The sequence below is a fragment of the Geotrypetes seraphini genome, chromosome 5 (assembly GCF_902459505.1).
Source record: "Geotrypetes seraphini chromosome 5, aGeoSer1.1, whole genome shotgun sequence".
In the NCBI taxonomy this organism is placed as follows: domain Eukaryota; kingdom Metazoa; phylum Chordata; class Amphibia; order Gymnophiona; family Dermophiidae; genus Geotrypetes; species Geotrypetes seraphini.
In genome coordinates, this window is record NC_047088.1 from 258521978 (window position 1) to 258543755 (window position 21778).

Consider the following 21778-nt stretch of genomic DNA (forward strand, 5'->3'; position numbering starts at 1 on the left):
GGTGGAGGAGCCTGACAACCTGGGGAACTGAGTTTGATTCCCGGGCAGCTCTATCTGGAAAGTGATCGAATTGAGGAAATCAGTTCCCTGAAACCGAGATTCTGAATGCTCATTTCATCCAAAAGGCCCAAACTGCCCATTAAAACTGTAAAAACAAATATGCATGCCTATATTTCACTATGGGCTCCTTTTACTAAGCTGCGTTAGCGTTTTTAGCGCACGCATTTTAGCGCACACTAAACACACGCTACAATTGCAACATAAATTTGGGTTTCATAAATCACAATATTTTCGATGGTTGCAATTGAAGCAGGCCAATCAGGCGGGGTTCCCTGAATGGAAAAATTTTAATACTCAATCCAGTTTGGACTTCTTATGTTTTCAGGCGGACTTTCTGGGTCACCAGGCCGCACAGTGGTATAAAACTATTAGTAATTTGGTTAAAAAAAAACCTAAAAATGGTCTGAGGGATATTTGGAGCATTGAGATTAAACATCAGATTTCAGCATCTCAATGGCCACAAATTTGGTCTTGGAGAATGAGATGTACAATGTCAGCGTCTATGAGACAAACTTGGTTTTTTTTTGTTACATAGAGCTTTTTGGACCACAGTTAGATTACAGAAGTTAAATAGTACTTTGTCCAATAGATGCTGGCATTGTAAGTCGGAGGTAGGGACTTTGGACCATCTTTTATTCTACTGCCCTCATACTGCCTTTTGGAACTCAATCTGGGATCAAATAAATTGTTTATTGGAAAACCATGTAGTGTTATCTTATGATGCTGTGATATTTGGAATGTGTATGAGGAAAAAGAGTCAGATAACATCAAGTAATAATAAACTTTTAATGATCATGACGGGAGTTGCCATCCAACATATTACTAATAACTGGAAAGATCATACTAGGTTAAACTTTAATTTTTGGTGGAATTCATTATGCCACATATATAGAATGGAAAGATCAATAGTGACACAAAATGGAAATTATAATAATTTTATTAAAATATGGGAGCCATTAGCGTCTTTTTGTCATGATTAAATGTCATTTTCCTATTAGTCAGACATCATATAATAATAGGAGGGGGGAGGGATACAAAGATAGGTTTCGTTACATGAATGAAGGGTTTTGAGGGAGGGAGGGGAGAGGGTTACATATATATGTTTAGATTATAATGTAAGATATGCAAGTGCCTTGTTTCATTGTGTTGATTATGAATTGTACACTTGATGAAAGATTTTTAAAATGAATAAAGAATTAAAAAAAAACACACGCTACGCGGCTAGAACTTACGCCAGCTCAAGGCTGCGCTATTCCACGCCCTAACGCGGCTTAGTAAAAGGATCCCTATGTTTTAAATTAAAGATGAGCCACACTTTCAGTTTAAGTGGCTGTGGCTGCATTACTTGCATGTCCTGAAGACAGCTTTTTCTTCTGTGTCATTATCACTAGGTGCTATTTATTTTTAATTTATATTTGGTATATTACATTAGTTTCAAGTTTATTTAAAAATTTTATAAACCGCCCAATCGGACTTTTAGGCGGTGAACATTATGTTAAAAACATATATGGGGTAACTATACATACATCCTTTAAAACAATAATCATTATTTAAAACATCTTAAAAACAATACAAACAGGAACAAAAAAGGAAAGAAGGATAGAACTACAATTTATCAAGTAAGAAAGAGAACATATAGGGAAAGAACAAAAGGGAGGGTATCTAAAAGTAGAATAAAACTATGTAGCCCTAAAAGGGATATTTAGGTCTCAAAGACATCAAGAAAAAGAAATGTTTTTCATTTCGTTTTAAAATGGTGAAGAGTAAACCCTATGTCAGTATGTCACATATATAGAATGGAAAGATCAATAGCGGTACAGAATGGAAATTATAAAAATTTTATTAAAATTTGGGAGCCATTAACATCCTTTTGTCATGATTGATGCCATTTTTCTAATAATTTTCTATTAATTATGTGAGATTTAGGGTTGTGTGGAGGGTGGGTTTCCATTATATGAAAATATAATAATTAGAGGGATTCGAGGGTGGGAGGGGGAGGGTTATATTTTTAATTATAAGATATAAAGCACAGTTACTTACCGTAACAGGTGTTATCCAGGGACAGCAGGCAGATATTCTTGACTGATGGGTGACGGCACCGACGGAGCCCCGGTACGGACAATTTTAGAGTGATTGCACTCTAAGAACTTGGAAAGTTCTGGTAGGCCGCACCGCGCACGCGCGAGTGCCTTCCCGCCCGACAGAGGCGCGCGGTCCCCAGTTAGGATAAGCCAGCTAAGAAGCCAACCCGGGGAGGTGGGTGGGACACAAGAATATCTGCCTGCTGTCCCTGGATAACACCTGTTACGGTAAGTAACTGTGCTTTATCCCAGGACAAGCAGGCAGCATATTCTTGACTGATGGGTGACCTCCAAGCTAACAAAAAGAGGGATGGAGGGAAGGTTGGCCATTAGGAAAACAAATTTTGCAAAACAGATTGGCCGAAGTGTCCATCCCGTCTGGAGAATGCATCCAGACAATAATGAGATGTAAAAGTATGAACTGAGGACCAAGTAGCAGCCTTGCAGATTTCCTCAATAGGAGTGGAATGGAGGAAAGCTACAGATGCTGCCATCACTCGGACTCTATGGGCCGTGACAGAACCTTCCAGTGTCAGTCCGGTCTGAGCATAACAGAATGAAATGCACGCTGCCAGCCAATTAGACAACGTACGTTTAGAAACAGGACGTCCCAATTTATTCGGATCAAAGGACAGAAAGAGTTGGGGAACTGATCTGTGGGGTTTCGTACGCTCTAGATAGTAAGCTAGAGCCCTCTTACAATCCAAAGTATGCAGAGCCTGTTCCCCAGAATGAGAGTGAGGTTTCGGAAAGAAGACAGGCAGAACAATGGATTGGTTGAGATGGAATTCAGAGACAACCTTAGGGAGAAACTTTGGATGTGTACGCAGAACCACCTTGTCATGATGAAAGACCGTAAAAGGTGGATCTGCAACTAGTGCATGTAGCTCACTGACTCTCCTGGCAGAGGTAAGAGCAATAAGGAAAAGTACTTTCCAAGTGAGAAACTTGAAAGGAGTGGTAGCCAAAAGTTCAAATGGAGGCTTCATTAAGGCGGAGAGAACCACATTGAGATCCCAGATAACAGGAGGGGCTTTAAGAGGTGGTTTCACATTGAAAAGACCCCGCATGAACCTGGACACCAGGGGATGAGCTGAGAGAAGTTTTCCATGAACCGGCTCATGAAAAGCAGCAATGGCACCGAGGTGGACTCTGATGGAAGTAGACTTAAGGCCAGAGTCAGACAAAGAAAGCAGATAATCCAACAATGTCTCCACTGCCAGGGAAGTGGGATCAAGATGATGAAGAAGACACCAGGAAGAAAATCGTGACCACTTCTGATGGTAACATTGCAGAGTGGCTGGTTTCCTGGAGGCATCTAGAATGGAATGAACGGGCTGAGACAAAAGAGTATCATGAGAAGTCAGCCCGAGAGATACCAAGCTGTCAGGTGCAGAGACTGGAGGTTGGGATGTAGAAGGGTCTCCTGATGCTGTGTAAGCAGAGAAGGAAACAGTGGAAGAAGAAAAGGTTCCCTGGAACTGAGTTGAAGTAGAAGGGAGAACCAATGTTGCCTGGGCCACCTCGGAGCAATCAGAATCATGGTGGCTCGTTCCCTCTTGAGCTTGAACAAGGTTCGTAACATGAGAGGCAGAGGAGGGAAAGCATACAGGAACAGATTGGACCAGTCGAGGAGAAATGCATCTGCTGCCAGACGGTGAGGAGAGTAAAGTCTGGAGCAAAAAAGGGGCAGCTGGTGATTGTGAGGAGCTGCAAAAAGGTCTATCTGAGGAGTGCCCCATTGAGCGAAGATGGACTGTAGAGTGAAAGGATCGAGTGCCCACTCGTGAGGCTGGAGAATTCTGCTGAGCTTGTCCGCTAAGGAATTCTTTTCTCCCTGAATGTAGATAGCTTTCAGGAATAGATGGTGATTTATGGCTCAAGTCCAGATCTTCTGGGCTTCCTGGCACAAGAGGCGAGAGCCTGTCCCACCCTGTTTGTTGATGTAGTACATCACAACTTGATTGTCTGTGCACAGCAGGAGGACTTGAGGAAAGAGAAGATATTGGAAGGCCTTGAGGGCATAAAACATCGCTCTGAGTTCCAGGAAATTGATGTGATGCTTCATTTCCTGAGCTGTCCAAAGTCCTTGAGTTTGGAACTCGTTCAAATGAGCTCCCCAGGCGTAAGGGGAAGCATCGGTGGTGATGATAAGTTGATGAGGAGGTAGATGGAAGAGAAGACCTCTGGAGAGATTTGAGGATATCAACCACCATTGTAGAGACTGACGAAGAGATGATGTCACAGATATGTGACGTGAGCAAGGATCCATCGCTTGGGACCACTGGGTAGCTAGGGTCCATTGAGGAGTGCGCAGGTGTTGACGTGCGAAGGGTGTGACATGAACTGTGGAGGCCATGTGACCCAAGAGTATCATCATTTGCTTGGCAGAGATGGAATGTTGTGGAAGCACCTGCTGACATAGAGATTGAAGCATTTGAAGACGGTTGGATGGCAGGAACGCTCTCATGAAGACTGTGTCCAAGACAGCTCCGATGAATTGAAGTCTCTGAGTGGGGATGAGATGAGATTTGGGTAGATTGATCTCGAACCCCAGAAGTTGAAGAAACAGGATGGTTTGGTTGGTGGCCAGGAGAACAGTCTGAGATGAATTGGCCTTGATTAACCAGTCGTCCAGGTAAGGAAAGACCTGAAGGTGGTGAGAGCGTAGAAAGGCAGCCACCACAATCAGACATTTGGTGAACACTCTTGGAGAGGAGGCAAGACCGAAAGGCAGCACCTTGTATTGGTAATGACAACGATTGATCATGAAGCGTAGGTACTGTCTGGAGGCCAGATTGACCAGTATATGAGTGTATGCTTCTTTGAGATCGAGGGAACATAGCCAGTCGCCTTGATTGAGAAGAGGGTAAAGAGTGGCCAGAAAAAGCATTCTGAATTTCTCTTTGTTTAGATCGCGAAGATCTAGGATGGGTCTGAGATCTCCTGTCTTTTTGGGAACTAGAAAATAACGGGAGTAGAATCCTTGCCCCTTTTGATCTAGAGGAACTTCCTCTATGGCGTTCAGAAGGAGGAGGGATTGAACCTCTTGAAGAAGGAGGGAAGTCTGAGGAGTATTCAAAGCAGACTCTTTTGGTAGACCTTGGGTAGGAAGAGTCTGAAAGTTGAGAGAGTAGCCGTGGTGGATGATGTTGAGGACCCACTGGTCCGAGGTGATGGTTTCCCAACGGCTTATGAAATGAGTAAGGCGTCCTCCTATAGGCAGCGGAAGATGGGCAGATGGAGGGATACTGGCTATGTCCTGGAGAACCAAGTCAAAAGGGTTGTGAAGGTTTTTGTGGAGGAGGAGGCTTCACCTGTTGTTGCTGCTGTGCAGGTCTAGTGTTTTGCCTTTGTTGTTGCCTCTGACGCCTGGGTTGTTGAGCTGCCGGTGGCAAAGGATGAGCCACAAATCGACGCTGGTAGGCCGATTGCTGACGAAAAGGCCTGGTAGGTGGGGTCTTCTTTTTTGTTTTGGGGAGAGTATCCCACCTAGTTTCATGAGCCGAAAGCTTTTGAGTAGTGGAGTCCATGGATTCTCCAAACAGCTCATCCCCCAGGCAAGGTGCATTAGCCAGTCGATCCTGATGATTGACATCAAGTTCTGACACTCTGAGCCATGCCAGTCGGCGCATGGCCACCGACATAGCTGTGGCCCGAGAGGTCAGCTCAAAGGTGTCATAGATCGACCTGACCATGAACTTTCGAAGTTGTAAGAGCGATGAAGAAGTTTGGCGAAAGGCAGATCTTTTACGGTCAGGGAGGTACTTCTCAAAAGCAGTCAGATTTTGTATGAGATGCTTGAGATAGAATGAGAAGTGGAAAGCGTAATTCCCTGACCTGTTGGCTAACATCGCATTCTGGTACAACCTCTTGCTAAATTTGTCCATGGCTTTACCTTCTCTGCCAGGAGGGACTGAGGCGTATACACTAGCTCCCGTGGATTTCTTTAGAGTGGATTCCACTAATAGAGACTCATGTGGGAGCTGTGGTTTGTCAAACCCAGGAATCGGGATGACTTTATATAAGGAGTCTAACTTGCGGGGGGCTCCAGGTATGGTCAAAGGTGTCTCTAAATTCTTGTAAAACGTCTCTCTCAAGATGTCATGGAGAGGTAATTTGAGATATTCCCTTGGAGGTTGGTCAAAATCCAGTGCATCAAGAAAAGCTTTGGATTTCTTTGACTCAGCCTCCAAGGGAATAGAGAGAGAGTCACACATCTCTTTTAAAAAAGATGAGAAAGAGGTTACATCTGGTCTAGAGAATGGGTCTAAAGCAGAAGGATCCTCATCACCAGATGAACATTCCCCTTCAGAGAGAAGAGGGTCCTCTGAGCCACCCCACAGATCAGGATCCCGAACCTGAAAACTGCGGTCTCGAGATTCCGGTGTGGAGGGTTCCAGGTGTCGGGATTTGCGTGCCGACTTACCTGACCTCATAGACACGGTACCGGGAGACATTAAGGGCTGCATCGGTAAAAGAAAAGAAAATGAAGGAAACAATATTTCCTTAAGGGTTTACGCGAGCGGGAAGGCGATATGAAAAAAGTCTTCAACAGCCGTTGAAGAAAACACGTCTTCTTAGCTCCGCGGAAACTAAGAAACTGGGGACCGCGCGCCTCTGTCGGGCGGGAAGGCACTCGCGCGTGCACGGTGCGGCCTACTAGAACTTTCCAAGTTCTTAGAGTGCAATCACTCTAAAATTGTCCGTACCGGGGCTCCGTCGGTGCCGTTACCCATCAGTCAAGAATATGCTGCCTGCTTGTCCTGGGATAATGATAAGATGCACAAGTGCTTAGATTTATTTTATTTATTATAAATTTTTGTACACTTGATGAAAGTTTTAAAATGAATAAAGAATTTTTTTAAAAAATGGTGAAGAGTAGATTCTTCCCGTAAGTGGACCGGAATATTATTCAAAAGAGATGGAGCGCTGACAGAGAAAATGGTAGATCTCATTGTGTTGATAAACTTTAGAGATGGAACAGATAGCAGATATTTAGAAGAAGATCTTAGAGTCTTAGATTTGGCGGAAAACTATTTTTTCTGTAAGCTACGCCAAAAAAGGGGTATTTGAAATGGGTCAGTAATTTGAAACTTTATGTGCACTAATTTTGTAGTCTTTAATTATTGGGTAAATGATTGCTTCTTTCCATGCTTTTGGAAATGTTCCAGTAGTTGTTTTTTTTCCCAAATTCTTTATTCATTTTTTCATCTTACAACAAGTACACAATATTACATCATTTAAAACTTTTACACATCGCTTGAAGAAATTCATTCTATTGTTATCAGAAATACATAAATTTATTCCCTCCCCACCCACCCTGCCCACAAATATTTCAATCAAAAATATCCTATAAATATTGTATTCTTATCTATTGATTAAACCTTTAAATAGAACTTTATACCATTCCCCCTCCCCCCTATGTATAAATATACTGTCAGTGGAATGTTCCAGTAGTTAAGCTACAGCATATCAGATTTAAAATATCTGAACCAAAGAATGAAAAAAAGCGTTCAGAAAGAGTGGAGGAATAATCTCTGATTTGGAATCTTTTATGTTTAGTGTATTTAGGGTTCTCTGTAGATCCTGAAGGGTGGGTATGTTAAATCTTGAACATTCAGACAGAGGAAGACTTGAAATTTCAGCTGGATTAAATGAAGAGTTTGTAAATTCAGATTTGTTTAAAAACTTATTAGCAGAGTCATCTGAACAAAGAGAGCCGACAGCACTTCCTTTAGAAATGCAACTTCTTATCTTTTGGACTTTTGTAGTGAAATAAGAGGCGATGGCTTGGGCAGAAGGTACAGTCAATTGTGACTCTTTCTGCTGCGTAGTCAATTTTTTCACTAAGGTATATAATACAGAAGAGTTTTTAGCTTTTTTTATTTGTTTGGAATAGTAATTCTTCTTAGATGGAATTATTTCAGCTTTGTAATATGTAGCTTGGTACTTGAATTTGTTTAAATTGTGTAAAGTCTTGTTATGCTGCCATTTTCTTTCAAGTGATCTCAATTGTCTTTTAATAAGAGTAAGTTGAGGACTGTACCAGGGATTTCTTTGTTTACGTGGGGAGATGGTATAAGTAACAATGGGAGCTACAGAATCTAAGAGTTTGGCAATGGAAGCTTTCCAAGAGACAACTTTCTCATCGATGGATGAGTCTGATAATTTTGCTAGACTGGAAACAAAGTTAGAAGAAATAGAAGCAGCATCCAGTTTTGAGTACCGTATTTTCATGTAGATAACGCGCACCCGTGTAAAACACGCACACGGGTATAGCGTGCGGAAAACGCAAATTTATGTACAGAAATTTTTATATACCGCGCACACCCGTATACCGCGCATGCTGCCCGACTCTCCTTTCGCCCGCCCCGACTCTCCTCTGGAGACCCCGACTCTCTTTTCGCCCGCCCCGACTCTCCTTTCCCCCTTGAAGTCCTGTCCCTACCCTGAAAGCCTGATGCCCCCCCCCCGACGTCCGATTCACCCCCCCCGCAGGACCGCTCGCACCCCCACCCCGAAGGACCGCTCGCACGCACCCACACCCCCCTCCCGACGCCCGATTCATCACCCGGAAGGAGCACTCGCACTCCCACCCCGAAGGACCGCTCGTACCCCCACCCGAAGGACCGCTCGCACCCCCACAGCCTCCTGCCCCTCCCCCATGGAGAAGCTGTCTACCTTGTTTCCGGATGCCAGCGAGCCCAGCTGTTTCCTCTGCCGGCGGTCCCGCCCCTTCTCTGAGCCCTGCTGCGCTGCTTCCTCTTCCAGCGGTCCCGCCCTTTCTCTGATGTCAGAGAAAGGGCGGGGCCGCCTGAAGAGGAAGCAGCACAGCACAGGGCTCTGAGAAGGGGCAGGACCGCCGGCAGAGGAAGCAGCTGGGCTGGCATCCGGAAACAAGGTAGACAGCTTCTCCATGGGGGAGGGGGGGAGGCTGTGGGGGTGTGAGCGGTCCTTCGGGTGGGGGTGCGAGCGGTCCTTCGGGGTGGGAGTGCGAGCGGTCCTTCCGGGTGATGAATCGGGCATCGGGGGGGGGGGCCGAAACTACGTAAAAAAAATTTTGTACAACACGCTCACGCGTATAACGCGCAAGGTTATGCGCGGTTTGTAAAAACCACGTATAACGCGCGCGTTATATGCGAGAAAATACGGTAGTCGCGAGAGGTTATTATCTTAGGACTGAGGGTAAAAACATTGGGTCTAACGGAATATGAGAAAGTAATAAGAAAATGATCAGACCAAGGAAATTGTGTATAAGCTCCAACTTGGAATTGGTCTTTTAGTAGTTTTGGGACAAGTACCATATCTAAAATATGCCCTGCATTATGAGTAGGACAGGTTAACAAAGGCTGAAGATTTAAATCCTCCAGAAGAGTTAAAAAATCTGTGTTCTTATTGTCATCAAAATGAATATTAAAATCTCCTAAAATAATGGGGTTAAAAGCTGAAGTACAAAACTCAAAAATAGCAGACTGAAGTAAAGTCAAAGTTTGGCTACTAATGGGGGGGGGGGGGAAGATAAAGCAGTAAGTAATCCAAGGAGTGGTGAGATTTCAACCTAAATTGAATAAATTCCAAGATATTAATAGGAGAAGAAAATTCTAATTTAGAGAGAAATCCCGATGGATTATTGCCAAACCACCTCCTTTTTTCCTTTTCGATGGTTAAACTGATAACCATAGCCTGGGGGACATGCATAGGCAAGATAGCTTTCATCCCCTTCTGCTAACCATGTTCTGAATCACTGTATCTTGGAGCAGATGGTACTTAGTTTTTAATGAACGAACATTAATTAATCCAACCTTTAGGGCCTTAGCATGTAAAGTGGGTACGTGGGTAGAAGGAGTTAAATGAATTAAATTAGACTTCTGACAAGCGAAGGAACCAGCTCCTTTGGACCGGAATTTGCAAGTTAGAAGACACCCTATTGGGAGTACAATTAAACAACACTGTTGTAGCTAAAATGAAGATATTTGGCAAAATAAGCATGAATAAAGGCCACGCTATGAGGCTCCAATTGAAGAGGCACTTAGGAGACGCACAAAGGAGCGAACTAAGGAACAGGACCTGCTCCTTAAGTGCATTCCTTTGTTATGCCTTTGTGGCGTGTGCTGCAAGCTGGCCCAATTTATAAGACATGTACTGCCACTCTGCGGCAGCGGGAAGGAGAGGAGCGGACCTTGAGAAAACTGTAAAAACAAAATTTTAAAGGAATTAGCCACTAAGAGAGTCCCAAATCCCGAAATTAAAACTATTTTCACTAAGATAGTCCCCAATCCAGAGATAAGATCTTCACGGAACCCAGGTTTAAAATGCATCAGGCAGTGATAATTCAAAAGTAAAGTAAGGTAGTTTAAAGTGCAGCAGTATAAAGTTGGTAAAAGGATCTTCAAAAAAAGTGACTTTTATTCCGACATTACCTTGCAGTTTAAGGCGGATTACATAAGAGGTTATCTGGATATTTCCAGAAGAGTTACAGAGTTGAACAGGTTGCTTCGGGGGACTGAAATGCTTCCTGCGGTGTTAGTTTATTTTGATGGATTTCTTGAATAGCAGGGATTTTATTTCTTTTCTGAAAGTATTGTAGTCTGGTGTCGTGATCAGTAGATTGGATAGTTGGTGGCCTAGTTTCCCTACCTGCGTGGCCAGTAGGCCATCGTACATTTTTTTGCGTTTGACGCCTCTGATTGGGGGGTGCATGAATGGTGTCTGGGTTTTCCTTTGCCTGGTTGTGGTAGTTCGGATAAGGCGGTTGTTTATATAAGCTGTATTGGGAGCCAGTGTGAGTCGAGGTATGTGACGGTGATATGGTAATATTTCTTCAGCAAATAATCAGTCTCAGGGCTGTGTTTTGTACTGTTTGTTGTTGTTTTGTCATGACTGCGGGGCAGGGGAGATAAAGGATATTGCAGTAGTCTAGAGTCCTAGGACTAGGGATTGGACCATGAGCTGGAATTGTTTTCTGTCGAAGAATTTTCGGATTTGCCTTAAGTTACGCATGACCGCAAATTATTTCTGTATTGTTTTGTTGATCTGTGGTTGCATGGTACAGCTTCTGTCTATCATCACTCCCAGAAGTCTTAGGGTGGGTTGATTGGGATATGTGATTGAGTTTATTACTAAGTTAGATAAGATATGATTTAGACGTTCAAATACTTGAAGGTATTAACGTAGAACAAAATCTTTTCCAAAGAAAGGGATATGGTAAAAGCAAAGGACAAAATTTGAGGTTGCGGGGTGGTAGATTCAAGAGCAATGTTAGGAAATTCTACTTTACGAAGAGGGTGATGGATGCCTTTAATGTGCTCTCAAGAGAGGTGATAGAGAGGAAACGGTGACTGAGTTCAAAGAAGTGTGGGATGAACAGAGAATCTCGAATCAGAAAATAATATTAAATAATGAACTAAGGCCAGTACTGGGCAGACTTGCACGGTCTGTATATGGCCGTTTGGAGGAGGATGGGCTAGAGAGGGCTTCAATGGCTGGGAGGGTGTAGATGGGCTGGAGTAGGTTTTGACGGAGATTTTGGCAGTTGGAACCCAAGCACAGTATTGGGTAGAGCTTTGGATTTTTGCCCAGAAATAGCTATGAAGAAAAAATTAAAAAAATTTAAATTGAATCAAGTTGGGCAGAATGGATGGACCATTCGGGTCTTTATCTGCCATCATCTACTATGTTACTATACGTTTGTTATGGTTCATTGGGGCCTATTTATATATAAAAAAAAAAATGTGGAGAAATTTTTTCCAGAGAAAAATTGAAACTGGATTGGTCACTATGAGCAACTTTTGTGGAGAACTTTTTTTCTTCTGTTTTCATAAATAAGCCCTAAGTCTCATTTTCACTCAGTTTGAAAGAAGAATACACCAACTTTCAAGGAGCCAATTTATACAAGAGTGACTGTCTTGGTCTGTATGCACTGACCTGTATTTGTTATGTTTGTTGCCTAGTTAGTTAACTGTCCATTTCAAAATCTCTGCTGCTCAGAACTCGGGGGGTACTTGGCTTGAAGAAATTAGGAAAACACTGCTCTAGATCAGGGGTGTCAATGTCCCTCCTGAAGGGCCACAATCTAGTTGGGTTTTCAGGATTTCCCCAATGAATATGCATGAGATCTATTAGCATACAATGAAAGCAGTGCATGCAAATAGATCTCTTGCATATTCATTGGGGAAATTCTGAAAACCCGAATGGATTGCGGCCCTCCAGGAGAGACATTTTTACACCCCTGCTCTAGATCAAAACAGAACACTTTATTCCACATCAAATACTGAAGAATATAGCCACCTGAGGAACGAAAATTCACGGTTACCTACCGGAGAAATAGAATTGATTCTCACTCCATTGTGGGCCCACTCTATAGCCAAACTCTTGGTCATATTAACCACGGCTGCTCTTGCTGCGCCGGTGTGTCTTTTAAAAGGTGGAAAATGAGAGCAAAATACTGTAAGACTTTTCAGAAAAGGCACTGAGAAAGCCAGGTGAAATGAAAATTTGATTCTCTAGATACAATACACTGTCACACTCTACCAGGGGTGCCCACACTTTTTGAACTTGCGAGCTACTTTTAAAATGACCAAGTCAAAATGATCTACCAACAATAAATTTTTTTTAAAACACAAAGCACACTGTACGCAGAGAAAATGTTAATTATCATTTATATTTTGGGGGTTTTTCAAAGAGGTCAAGACAGATGACTCTTTGCACTGTCACCTCAGGAACAACTATACAAAAATAGACAAATATACCCCCTCCCTTTTCACTAAACCGTGATAGCGGTTTTTAGCGCAGGGAGCTGCGCTGAATGCCCCGCGCTCCTCTCGATGCTCATAGGTTCCCTGCACTAAAAACTGCTAATGTGGTTTAGTAAAGGGGGCCATAATGCAAAATATAGACAGCAGATATAGCACAGTTACTTACCGTAACAGGTGTTATCCAGGGACAGCAGGCATATATTCTCACATGTGGGTGACGTCATCTACGGAGCCCCAGCGCGGACAGCTTTTCAAGCAAACTTGCTAGAAGTTTCAAGTTTGCACACTGCACCACGCATGTGCATGCCTTCTCGCCCACTAGAGGGCGCATCCCACCTCGTGGTCCTCAGTTCCATAACTAGCAAAGAAGCCATCCCCGGGGAGGCGGGCGGGTTGTGAGAATGATATTCTCACATGTGGGTGACCTCCAAGCCAACCAAAAAAAAAGGGCAGGTGGGAGGATGGCAAATTAAGAAAACAGGTTACGTAACACCGACTGGCCAAACCGGCCGTCGCTTCTGGACAAAGTGTCCAGACAGTAGTGGGAGGTGAACGTATGAACCGAAGACCAAGTGGCAGCCTTGCAAATGTCCTCCACAGGTGTAGAACGGAGGAAGGCTACAGAGGCTGCCATTGCTCTGACCTTATGCCCCGTGACTCGGCCCGGGGGCGGAAGTCCAGCCTGAGCATAGCAAAAAGAAATACAAGCAGCTAACCAGTTAGACAGAGTGCGCTTGGAAACAGGATGACCTAATCGATTAGGATCAAAGGACAAAAACAATTGAGGAACCTTCCTATGAGACCTGGTGCGTTGAAGGTAATATGCCAACGCCCTCTTACAGTCAAGCGTGTGAAGCGCCGTCTCGCCAGGATGGGAGTGGGGCTTAGGAAAGAACACAGGAAGGACAATGGACTGATTGAGGTGGAAATCAGACACAACTTTAGGTAAAAATTTAGGATGGGTGCGGAGAACCACCTTATCATGATGGAAGACAGTGAAAGGAGGGTCCGCAACCAAAGCCTGCAACTCCCCAATCCGCCTAGCGGATGTGAGAGCAATCAGAAAAATCACCTTCCAAGTCAGAAATTTCAAGAGAGACATGTCGAGTGGCTCAAACGGAGGTTTCATCAGTTGAGCCAAAACCACATTCAAATCCCATACGACGGAAGGAGGCTTAAGAGGGGGACAAACCCTGAGTAGCCCTTTCATGAAGCGTGACACCAGAGGATGAAGCGACAGAACACGCCCATCCATCGGTTGATGGAAAGCCGAAATGGCACTAAGATGAACCCGCACAGATGTTGTTTTCAGACCAGAGTGCGACAGATGCCATAAGTATTCCAGGACCGAGGACACCGGAACCGAAACAGGATCCAGGTGCAAAGAAGAACACCAGGTGGAAAACCTGGTCCATTTTTGCGAATAACAAAGCCTAGTCGAAACCTTGCGGGAGGCTTCCAACACCTCCCTCACCGATTGAGACAGACCGGGCGAAGTTAAGGAGCAAGAAACCAAGCTGTCAGGTGTAATGACTGAAGATTGGGATGCAACATTGATCCTTGACTCTGAGACAGCAGAGAAGGAAACACAGGCAGAACCAGAGGATCCCTGGTACTGAGCTGAAGTAGCAGGGAGAACCAGTGCTGACGCGGCCACCGAGGCGCAATGAGAATCATAGTGGCCGCGGACAATTTGAGACGCACTAACGTTCTCATGATCAGAGGAAAGGGAGGGAACGCATACAGGAACCTCCCTTCCCAATCTAGAAGGAAGGCATCCGCCTCCAGACGATCCCGTGAGTACATCCGAGAACAATACAGGGGCAGTTTGCGGGTCTCCGGAGAGGCAAACAGATCCACCTGCGGCGTTCCCCAGCGATCGAAAACCTCGCGCAGGACTCCGGTGTGTAGAGACCACTCGTGGGGCTGTAAAAGTCGACTGAGTTTGTCTGCCAGACAGTTCTGTTCTCCCTGGATGTAAACCGCCCGAAGGAAGATGTTCCGGGAGACTGCCCACTCCCACAGGCGAAGAGCCTCCGAGCAGAGGGGCCAAGAACCCATCCCACCTTGCTTGTTCACATAGTACATCGCCACTTGATTGTCCGTGCGAACAAGGACTACCTGATTTCGCAGTATGTGGTCGAACGCTCGAACCGCCAGAAAAATGGCACGAAGTTCCAGCACGTTGATGTGACACCGACGGTCCTCGGCAGCCCATAGGCCCTGCGTTCGAAGACCGTCGAGGTGAGCTCCCCACGCGTACTCCGAGGAGTCCGTGGTTAGAACCTTGCGAAAGGGAGGGGTGAGAAACAGCAAGCCCCTGGACAGATTGGAAGAGTTGGTCCACCAACGCAGCGATTTCCGCAAAGGCGGAGTCACCGTAATGCGACGAGACACCGGATCGCAATCCTGACGCCACTGGGAAGCTAGGGTCCACTGAGGAATCCTCAGGTGTAGCCTGGCGAACGGAGTGACGTGGACCGTCGATGCCATGTGGCCGAGCAGTATCAACATGCGCTGGGCCGACACCACCGGCAGTTGAGCAACTCGACGGCCCATCCGAACCAAGGTTTCCAACCGCGGAGGCGGGAGGTACGAGCGCAGGCGCACAGTGTCCAGCACCGCGCCTATAAATTGAAGAGACTGGGCCGGGGATAACTGTGATTTGGGAAAATTTATCTCGAACCCGAGGCTCTGCAGGAAGGCTATAGACAGTCGGGTCGCTGAGATAACCCCCTCCCTGGTCGGGGCTTTGATGAGCCAATCGTCCAGGTAAGGGAACACATGAAGCCCACGAGACCTCAGGGCTGCCGCGACCACCACCATGCACTTCGTGAAGACTCGAGGGGACGAGGCCAGGCCGAAGGGCAGGACCCTGTACTGAAGGTGCAGATCTCCCACCTGGAACCGTAAAAATCTTCGGAAGGCGGGATGCACCGGAACATGGGTGTATGCTTCCTTCAGGTCGAGGGAGCACATCCAGTCCCCTCCCTCCAAGAGAGGATATAAAACCGGGAGAGACAGCATTCGAAACTTCTCCCGGACCAGGAATTTGTTGAGCTTCCTGAGGTCCAGTATGAGGCGTAGGTCCCCGGTCTTTTTTGGGACCAAAAAGTAACGGGAGTAAAATCCCGTCCCCAGCTGGTCTTTGGGGACCGGTTCGACCGCCCGAAGCTTCAACAAAGCCCTGGCCTCGGCCAGAAGGATGGGAAGTTGCGCTCGGTTGCAAGAGGCAACCCCTGGGGGTTGATCCGGTGGCGTGGACACAAAGTTGAGCGAGTAGCCCTCGGAGACGGTCCGGAGCACCCAAGCGTCTGATGTTATCTCGGTCCAGGCCATGTAGAAGAACCGAAGACGCCCCCCGATGGGAAGGGGTTCCTGTGATTTCGCGGAGGGGAACCCGCCCCGTCCGCTCAGCCCGTCAAAAGGAAGGCGCGGGTTTGGAAGGACCCTGCGCCGGGGCTTGGGTTTGTCCCCCTCTGCCTCGCTGAGACGGACGTCTCGGAGGCGGCCTCGAAAAAGCTGGAGTCGACTTCTGAGGGTATCGGCGCGGCGGAGGACGGAAAGGTTTCTGCGGCGGGGGCCTAGGTTTGGGGCGGACCAGGGATGCTAACGAGCGCTCCTGCTCCGACAACCGTTTGGTCGCCGCATCTAAGGACTCATCAAATAGCTCGGACCCCACACAAGGCAAGTCTGCAAGACGTTCCTGCAGGTTTGGGTCCATATCGAGGGTGCGAAGCCAGGCCAGACGGCGCATGGCCACTGCGAAGGCCGACACCCTCGAAACCAGCTCAAATGCATCGTACACCGCATGAAAGAGGTACAACCGCAATTGAGACAGGTTGGACATAAACTTTTCAAATCCTGCTCTTTGGGAGTCCGGTAAGGAGTCTCGATATTGAGGAAGGTCCTTCACCATGCCACGCAAATAGGAGGAAAAGGTGAAGGCATAATTTAGAACCCTGGTGGCCATCAGGGAATTTGAATAGAGGCGACGGCCAAACTTGTCCAGGGTCCGCCCCTCCCTGCCGGGTGGAACCGCCGCAGAAACCCGTGAGGGCTGTGATTTCTTAAGGGCAGACTCCACCAGAAGAGACTGGTGGGAGAGCTGCGCCTTTTCAAACCCTTTAGGGGGCACCGTCCTATACTTCGCTTCCATTTTAGAAGGTACAGACGTGACTGTAAGAGGGTTCGACAAATTCTTCAACCAGGTCTGCAGGAGGACTCTATTGAGGGGGAGCCTAGGCACCTCCCTAGGAGGAGTGGGAAGGTCCTGCTCCTCCAAAAATTCTTTAGAATATTGAGAACCGACCATAAGGTCCAACCCCAGGGCTCGGGCCATGTCCTGAACAAAAGTGGAAAATGAGGACGGCCTGGCTGGAGGAGACGGGGTTCTCGACCTCCCCACCGAGGAAAGGGGAGAGGCCTCATGGGAATAATGAGGATCCCTGGCCGACCCCGAGCCCCAGGATTCCCTTTCCAAGGCCCTCGAGGGGGAAGGAGAATTTCTCCGTCTCGAAGAACCCTTGGGTGAGGACCCCGGGGTCCGGGGGGCACTCTCCCTCTTCCTCGGCGAGGCGGCACGGGAAGACTTCCCATGAGGAGATCGGAGGAGCCTCGGGTTGTCGAGGCGCAACTCCGATACCTGCAGCGCCTCGCCCCCGAGCGGCGAGGAACGATCGCGCCTCGGAGGCGAGCCCCGCGGGCGCTTCGGCTTCCTCGAGCGGCGCCCCGTCCGAGGTCGCGTCGAGGGCGAGGCGTCCCGGGAAGACCTCGAGGAGGAGGAGGAGGAAATACGGCGCACTCTGCGCAACTTGTCCTTGGGCCGCACACTCCGCTCAGGCGGCACCCCCGAGGTCGAGGTCGAGGGCACAGCCGGGGCCGAGGTTAAAGGGGCCACAGTACCCGAGACCGAGGCCGCCGAGGCCGGGGCCTCCGAGGTCGAGGCCGCCGAGGCCGGGGCCTCCGAGGTCGAGGCCGCCGAAACCGAAGCTCGCTGCAACACTTCCAGGGCCCCCGACAGCTCCGATGAAATAAGAGCTCGGAGGAGGTCCTGAAAGGCCGGAATCCCGACGAAGGTCGGGAGTTCCGCGTCCGGAGCACACTCCCTGGAGGGCGACCTCGGTCTCGAGTATTCCCTCGGGGTGTGCGATGCCGGTGTCCGAGGCGGGGCCGGGGTCGACCCACTCGCCTTAGCCGGGGCAGAGGATGGCTTCTTCGCTGACGGGGATGGAACAGAGGACTTACCCGAAGCCGGTTTTCCCGAGGACGCCTTCGAAGTCGAGGGCCGAGGCGAAGCCGAGGCCCCCGAGGGCGCCGAGGCCGAGGTCAAGGCCGGGGCCGAGGCCGACGTCGAGGCCTTTGCCGGCGCGTCCCCGGCGAACAATTCCGCCATTCTGGCTCGTCGGCGGCGGAGAGCTCTGGCCTGAAAAGTAGCACAGCGATCACACGAAGCTGTCGGATGATCCGGCCCGAGACAAACAATGCACCACCGGTGAGGGTCAGTGATGGAAAGTAACCTCTCACACCGGCTGCACTTCTTAAATCCCGTAACAGGACGGGACATCAACGGAAAAGGAGGCCGGGAACGACCGACGTCCCGCGGCCACGGCTGCCGGGAGCCCCCGGAGCCCAACGAAAAGAAAAATTTTTTTTTTTTTTTAATTTAAAACGAACGAAAAACACAAAGAAGAAAAGAGCACCGCGAATCGATAGAAAAAACGGAACGCGGCAGCAGAAAGGCAATGCAAAATTGGAGCTCAAATCCACAGGGCTTTCTGGCTCCGCGGAAAAAATTGAACTGAGGACCACGAGGTGGGATGCGCCCTCTAGTGGGCGAGAAGGCATGCACATGCGTGGTGCAGTGTGCAAACTTGAAACTTCTAGCAAGTTTGCTTGAAAAGCTGTCCGCGCTGGGGCTCCGTAGATGACGTCACCCACATGTGAGAATATCATGCCTGCTTGTCCTGGGATAAAAATTCTCAAAATGGACATATTTTGATCACTAAATTAAAAATAAAATCATTTTTTCTACCTTTGTTGTCTGGTGATTTTATGAGTCTCTGGTTGCACTTTATTCTTCTGACTGTGCATCCAATATTTCATCCCTTCTTTCAGCCTGCGGTATGCTTCCAGACCTCATTCCCTCTGCCAACTTTTTCTTCCTCTCTCCCTACCCCCCTCCCCTTTCTTTCTTTCTGTCTCCCTGCCCCCCTTTCTTTTTGTCTGTCTTTTTCTCTCCATGCTCCCTTTCTTTCTGTCTTCCTGTCCCCCTTTCTTTCTGTCTCCTTGTCCCTCTTTCTTTCTTTCTGTCTTTCTCTCTCCTTGCCTCCTTTCTTTTTCCCTTCTTTCTTTCTGTCTCCCTGCTCCCCCTTCTTTTTGTCTCCCTGCCTGCTCCCAAGCCACTGCTGCCGCCATCAGGGAACAGGCCTCCAAACCACCACCCCCGCAATCGGAAAACAGGCCTCCAAACCACCGCTGTCCCAAGCTCTCCCTGCTTCCCCACACAGAAGCGTCGGGCCGACCTGATTTCCTCTCCCCGAAGTAATTTCTGAAGTCATAGAGGAAGTTCCGGGCCAGGCAGGTAGCGATTGGCTGGCCCAGAACTTCCTCTCTGACGTCAGAATTGACGTCGGGTGGGGGAAGTTGGTCGGCTCAGCGCTTCTGAGTAGGGAAGCAAGTAGAACGTGAAGGCAACGCAATCGACTCGCGTTGCCTTCGCAATCTACCGGCTGATCACGATCGACCTTTTGACACCCCTGCTCTATACTGTGGTACGAGGGGGTGCTGAAAAGTTCTCAGCTCAACCAACTTCCTAAATTCTGAGCATTATTTTGCCACTGTAGCTGAAAAGAGTTATTTTATTTTGCAAGGAATCCATTAGCCTGTATAGGTATGTTGCGATTCATAAATGGAAGATGGAGAAGATGATTTGCAGAATCGTTATGCTATGTTTTAACATGATTTCAGATCATTGATTGCACCATGTCAACAAAAAGAGTGAAACTCCGAGTCATCATTAAGTTCATATTCCTGCAGAAGAAAACTCCAAAGGAAATCCATGAATGTACATATAATGCAAAAACCGAGTGACAAATGCCCATCATACTACACAGTGAGTAAGTACAAACTTTCAGCATGGAGATTTTGAGACCAAAGACTCAGCAAGTTCTGGGAGGCCTCAAACAGTGTCAACTCCTGAAATTGAACTGTATATGCTGGGAGATGAGAAGCTGATATGCACGGATGGGGAGAGGTACCTTGGGGTGATAGTGTCCAAAGATCTAAAGGTGAAAAAAACAGTGTGACAAGGTGGTGGCTGCTGCCAGAAGGATGCTGGGCTGTATAAAGAGAGGCATAGCCAGTAAAAGGAAGAAGGTGTTGATGCCCCTGTACAGGTCATTGGTGAGGCCCCACTTGGAGTATTGTGTTCAGTTTTGGAGACTGTATCTGGCAAAGGACATAAGAAGACTTGAAGCGGTCCAGAGGTGGGCGACGAAAATGATAGGAGGCTTGCGCCAGAAGACGTATGAGGAGAGACTAGAAGCCCTGAATATATATACCCTAGAGGAAAGGAGGGACAGGGTAGATATGATTCAGATGTTCAAATACTTGAAGGGTATTAACATAGAATAAAATCTTTTCCAGAGAAAGGAAAATGGTAAAACCAGAGGACATAATTTGAGGTTGAGGGGTGGTAGATTGAAGAGCAATGTTAGGAAATTCTACTTTACGGAGAGGATGGTGAATGCCTGGAATGCCAAGGGAGGTTGTGAAGAAGAAAACCAAAGAAGCGTGGGATGAACACAGAGAATCTACAATCAGAAAATAATATTAAATACTGAACAAAGGCCAGTACTGGGCAAACTTGCACGGTCTGTATATGGCCATTTGGGGGAGGATGGGCTGGAGAGGGCTTCAATGGCTGGGAGGGTATAGATGGGCTGGAGTAGGTTTTAATGGAGATTTCGGCAGTTGAAACCCAAGCACAGTACCGGGTAGAGCTTTGGATTCTTGCCCAGAAATAGCTAAGAAAAAAATTTTTTAATTGAATCAGGTTGGACAGACTGGATGGACCATTCGGGTCTTTATCTGCCGTCATCTACTATGTTTCATGAACTGATTTTGGTAGATTGGCGAATAGCGGCTAAAACAATTGCTGAGACACTACAGATATTCAGAGAACATGTTGGGTGTATAATCCACAAGCAGCTGGGTATGCAGAAGCTGCTGGCCAAGTAGGAATCCAAATGTTTGAATGCTGACGAGAAACTGCTTGTCTTGTTGAAACATGTTGAGCATTTGTGAATTATGTATGCATGTGATTTTGTAAACTGCATAAGGTAGTTATTATGCGGTATATAAATTTTTAAATAAACTAACTATGTTGAGTGAACAATTCTAAGATGATTTTGATGCATTTTTAGCGAGCTGGTGTCAACTTTTTGGAACGACTAGTTACTGTTAATAAAACATGGTTATATCACTATGATCCTAAGACAAAACAACAGTCCATGCAATTACAGCACTCAGGTTCTCCAAGGCCAAGGAAATTCAAGACCCAAAGGTCAGCAGGAAAGGTCATGGCCAAGGTGTTTTAGGATCAGGAAGGTGTTGTAATGACTGACTATCTTCCAAGGGGCCAAAGAGTTAGTGCAGAATACTACTGTAACTTGTGCTGATTAAAGGAGGCATTGAAAAGAAAAAAGGAGAGGGGAAACAGTGGAAAGGAGTTCTCATTTTGCAAGACAATACACTTGCTGAAAAGGCTGGCTAAATGATGTATGTTATAACACAGTTGGGGTTTCAGTACATAAATCAAAAACAAAAGAAACTGTGGAAAAGATGTTCCTGATGTAAGCGTTTATTCAGTCAATTTAA

At 47.0% G+C, this 21778-nt stretch overlaps 1 protein-coding gene across 1 annotated transcript in view; it reads right to left on the reverse strand.

Annotated features, from left to right (window-relative positions):
* Nucleotides 1–21778, reverse strand: part of PECR (peroxisomal trans-2-enoyl-CoA reductase) — a 68418-nt gene that overhangs the window by 16807 nt on the left and 29833 nt on the right. Inside the window, exon 5 of the mRNA XM_033945965.1 lies at nucleotides 12461–12557. Coding sequence (XP_033801856.1) covers nucleotides 12461–12557 — 97 coding nt within the window. The remainder of the gene's footprint in view (nucleotides 1–12460; nucleotides 12558–21778) is intronic.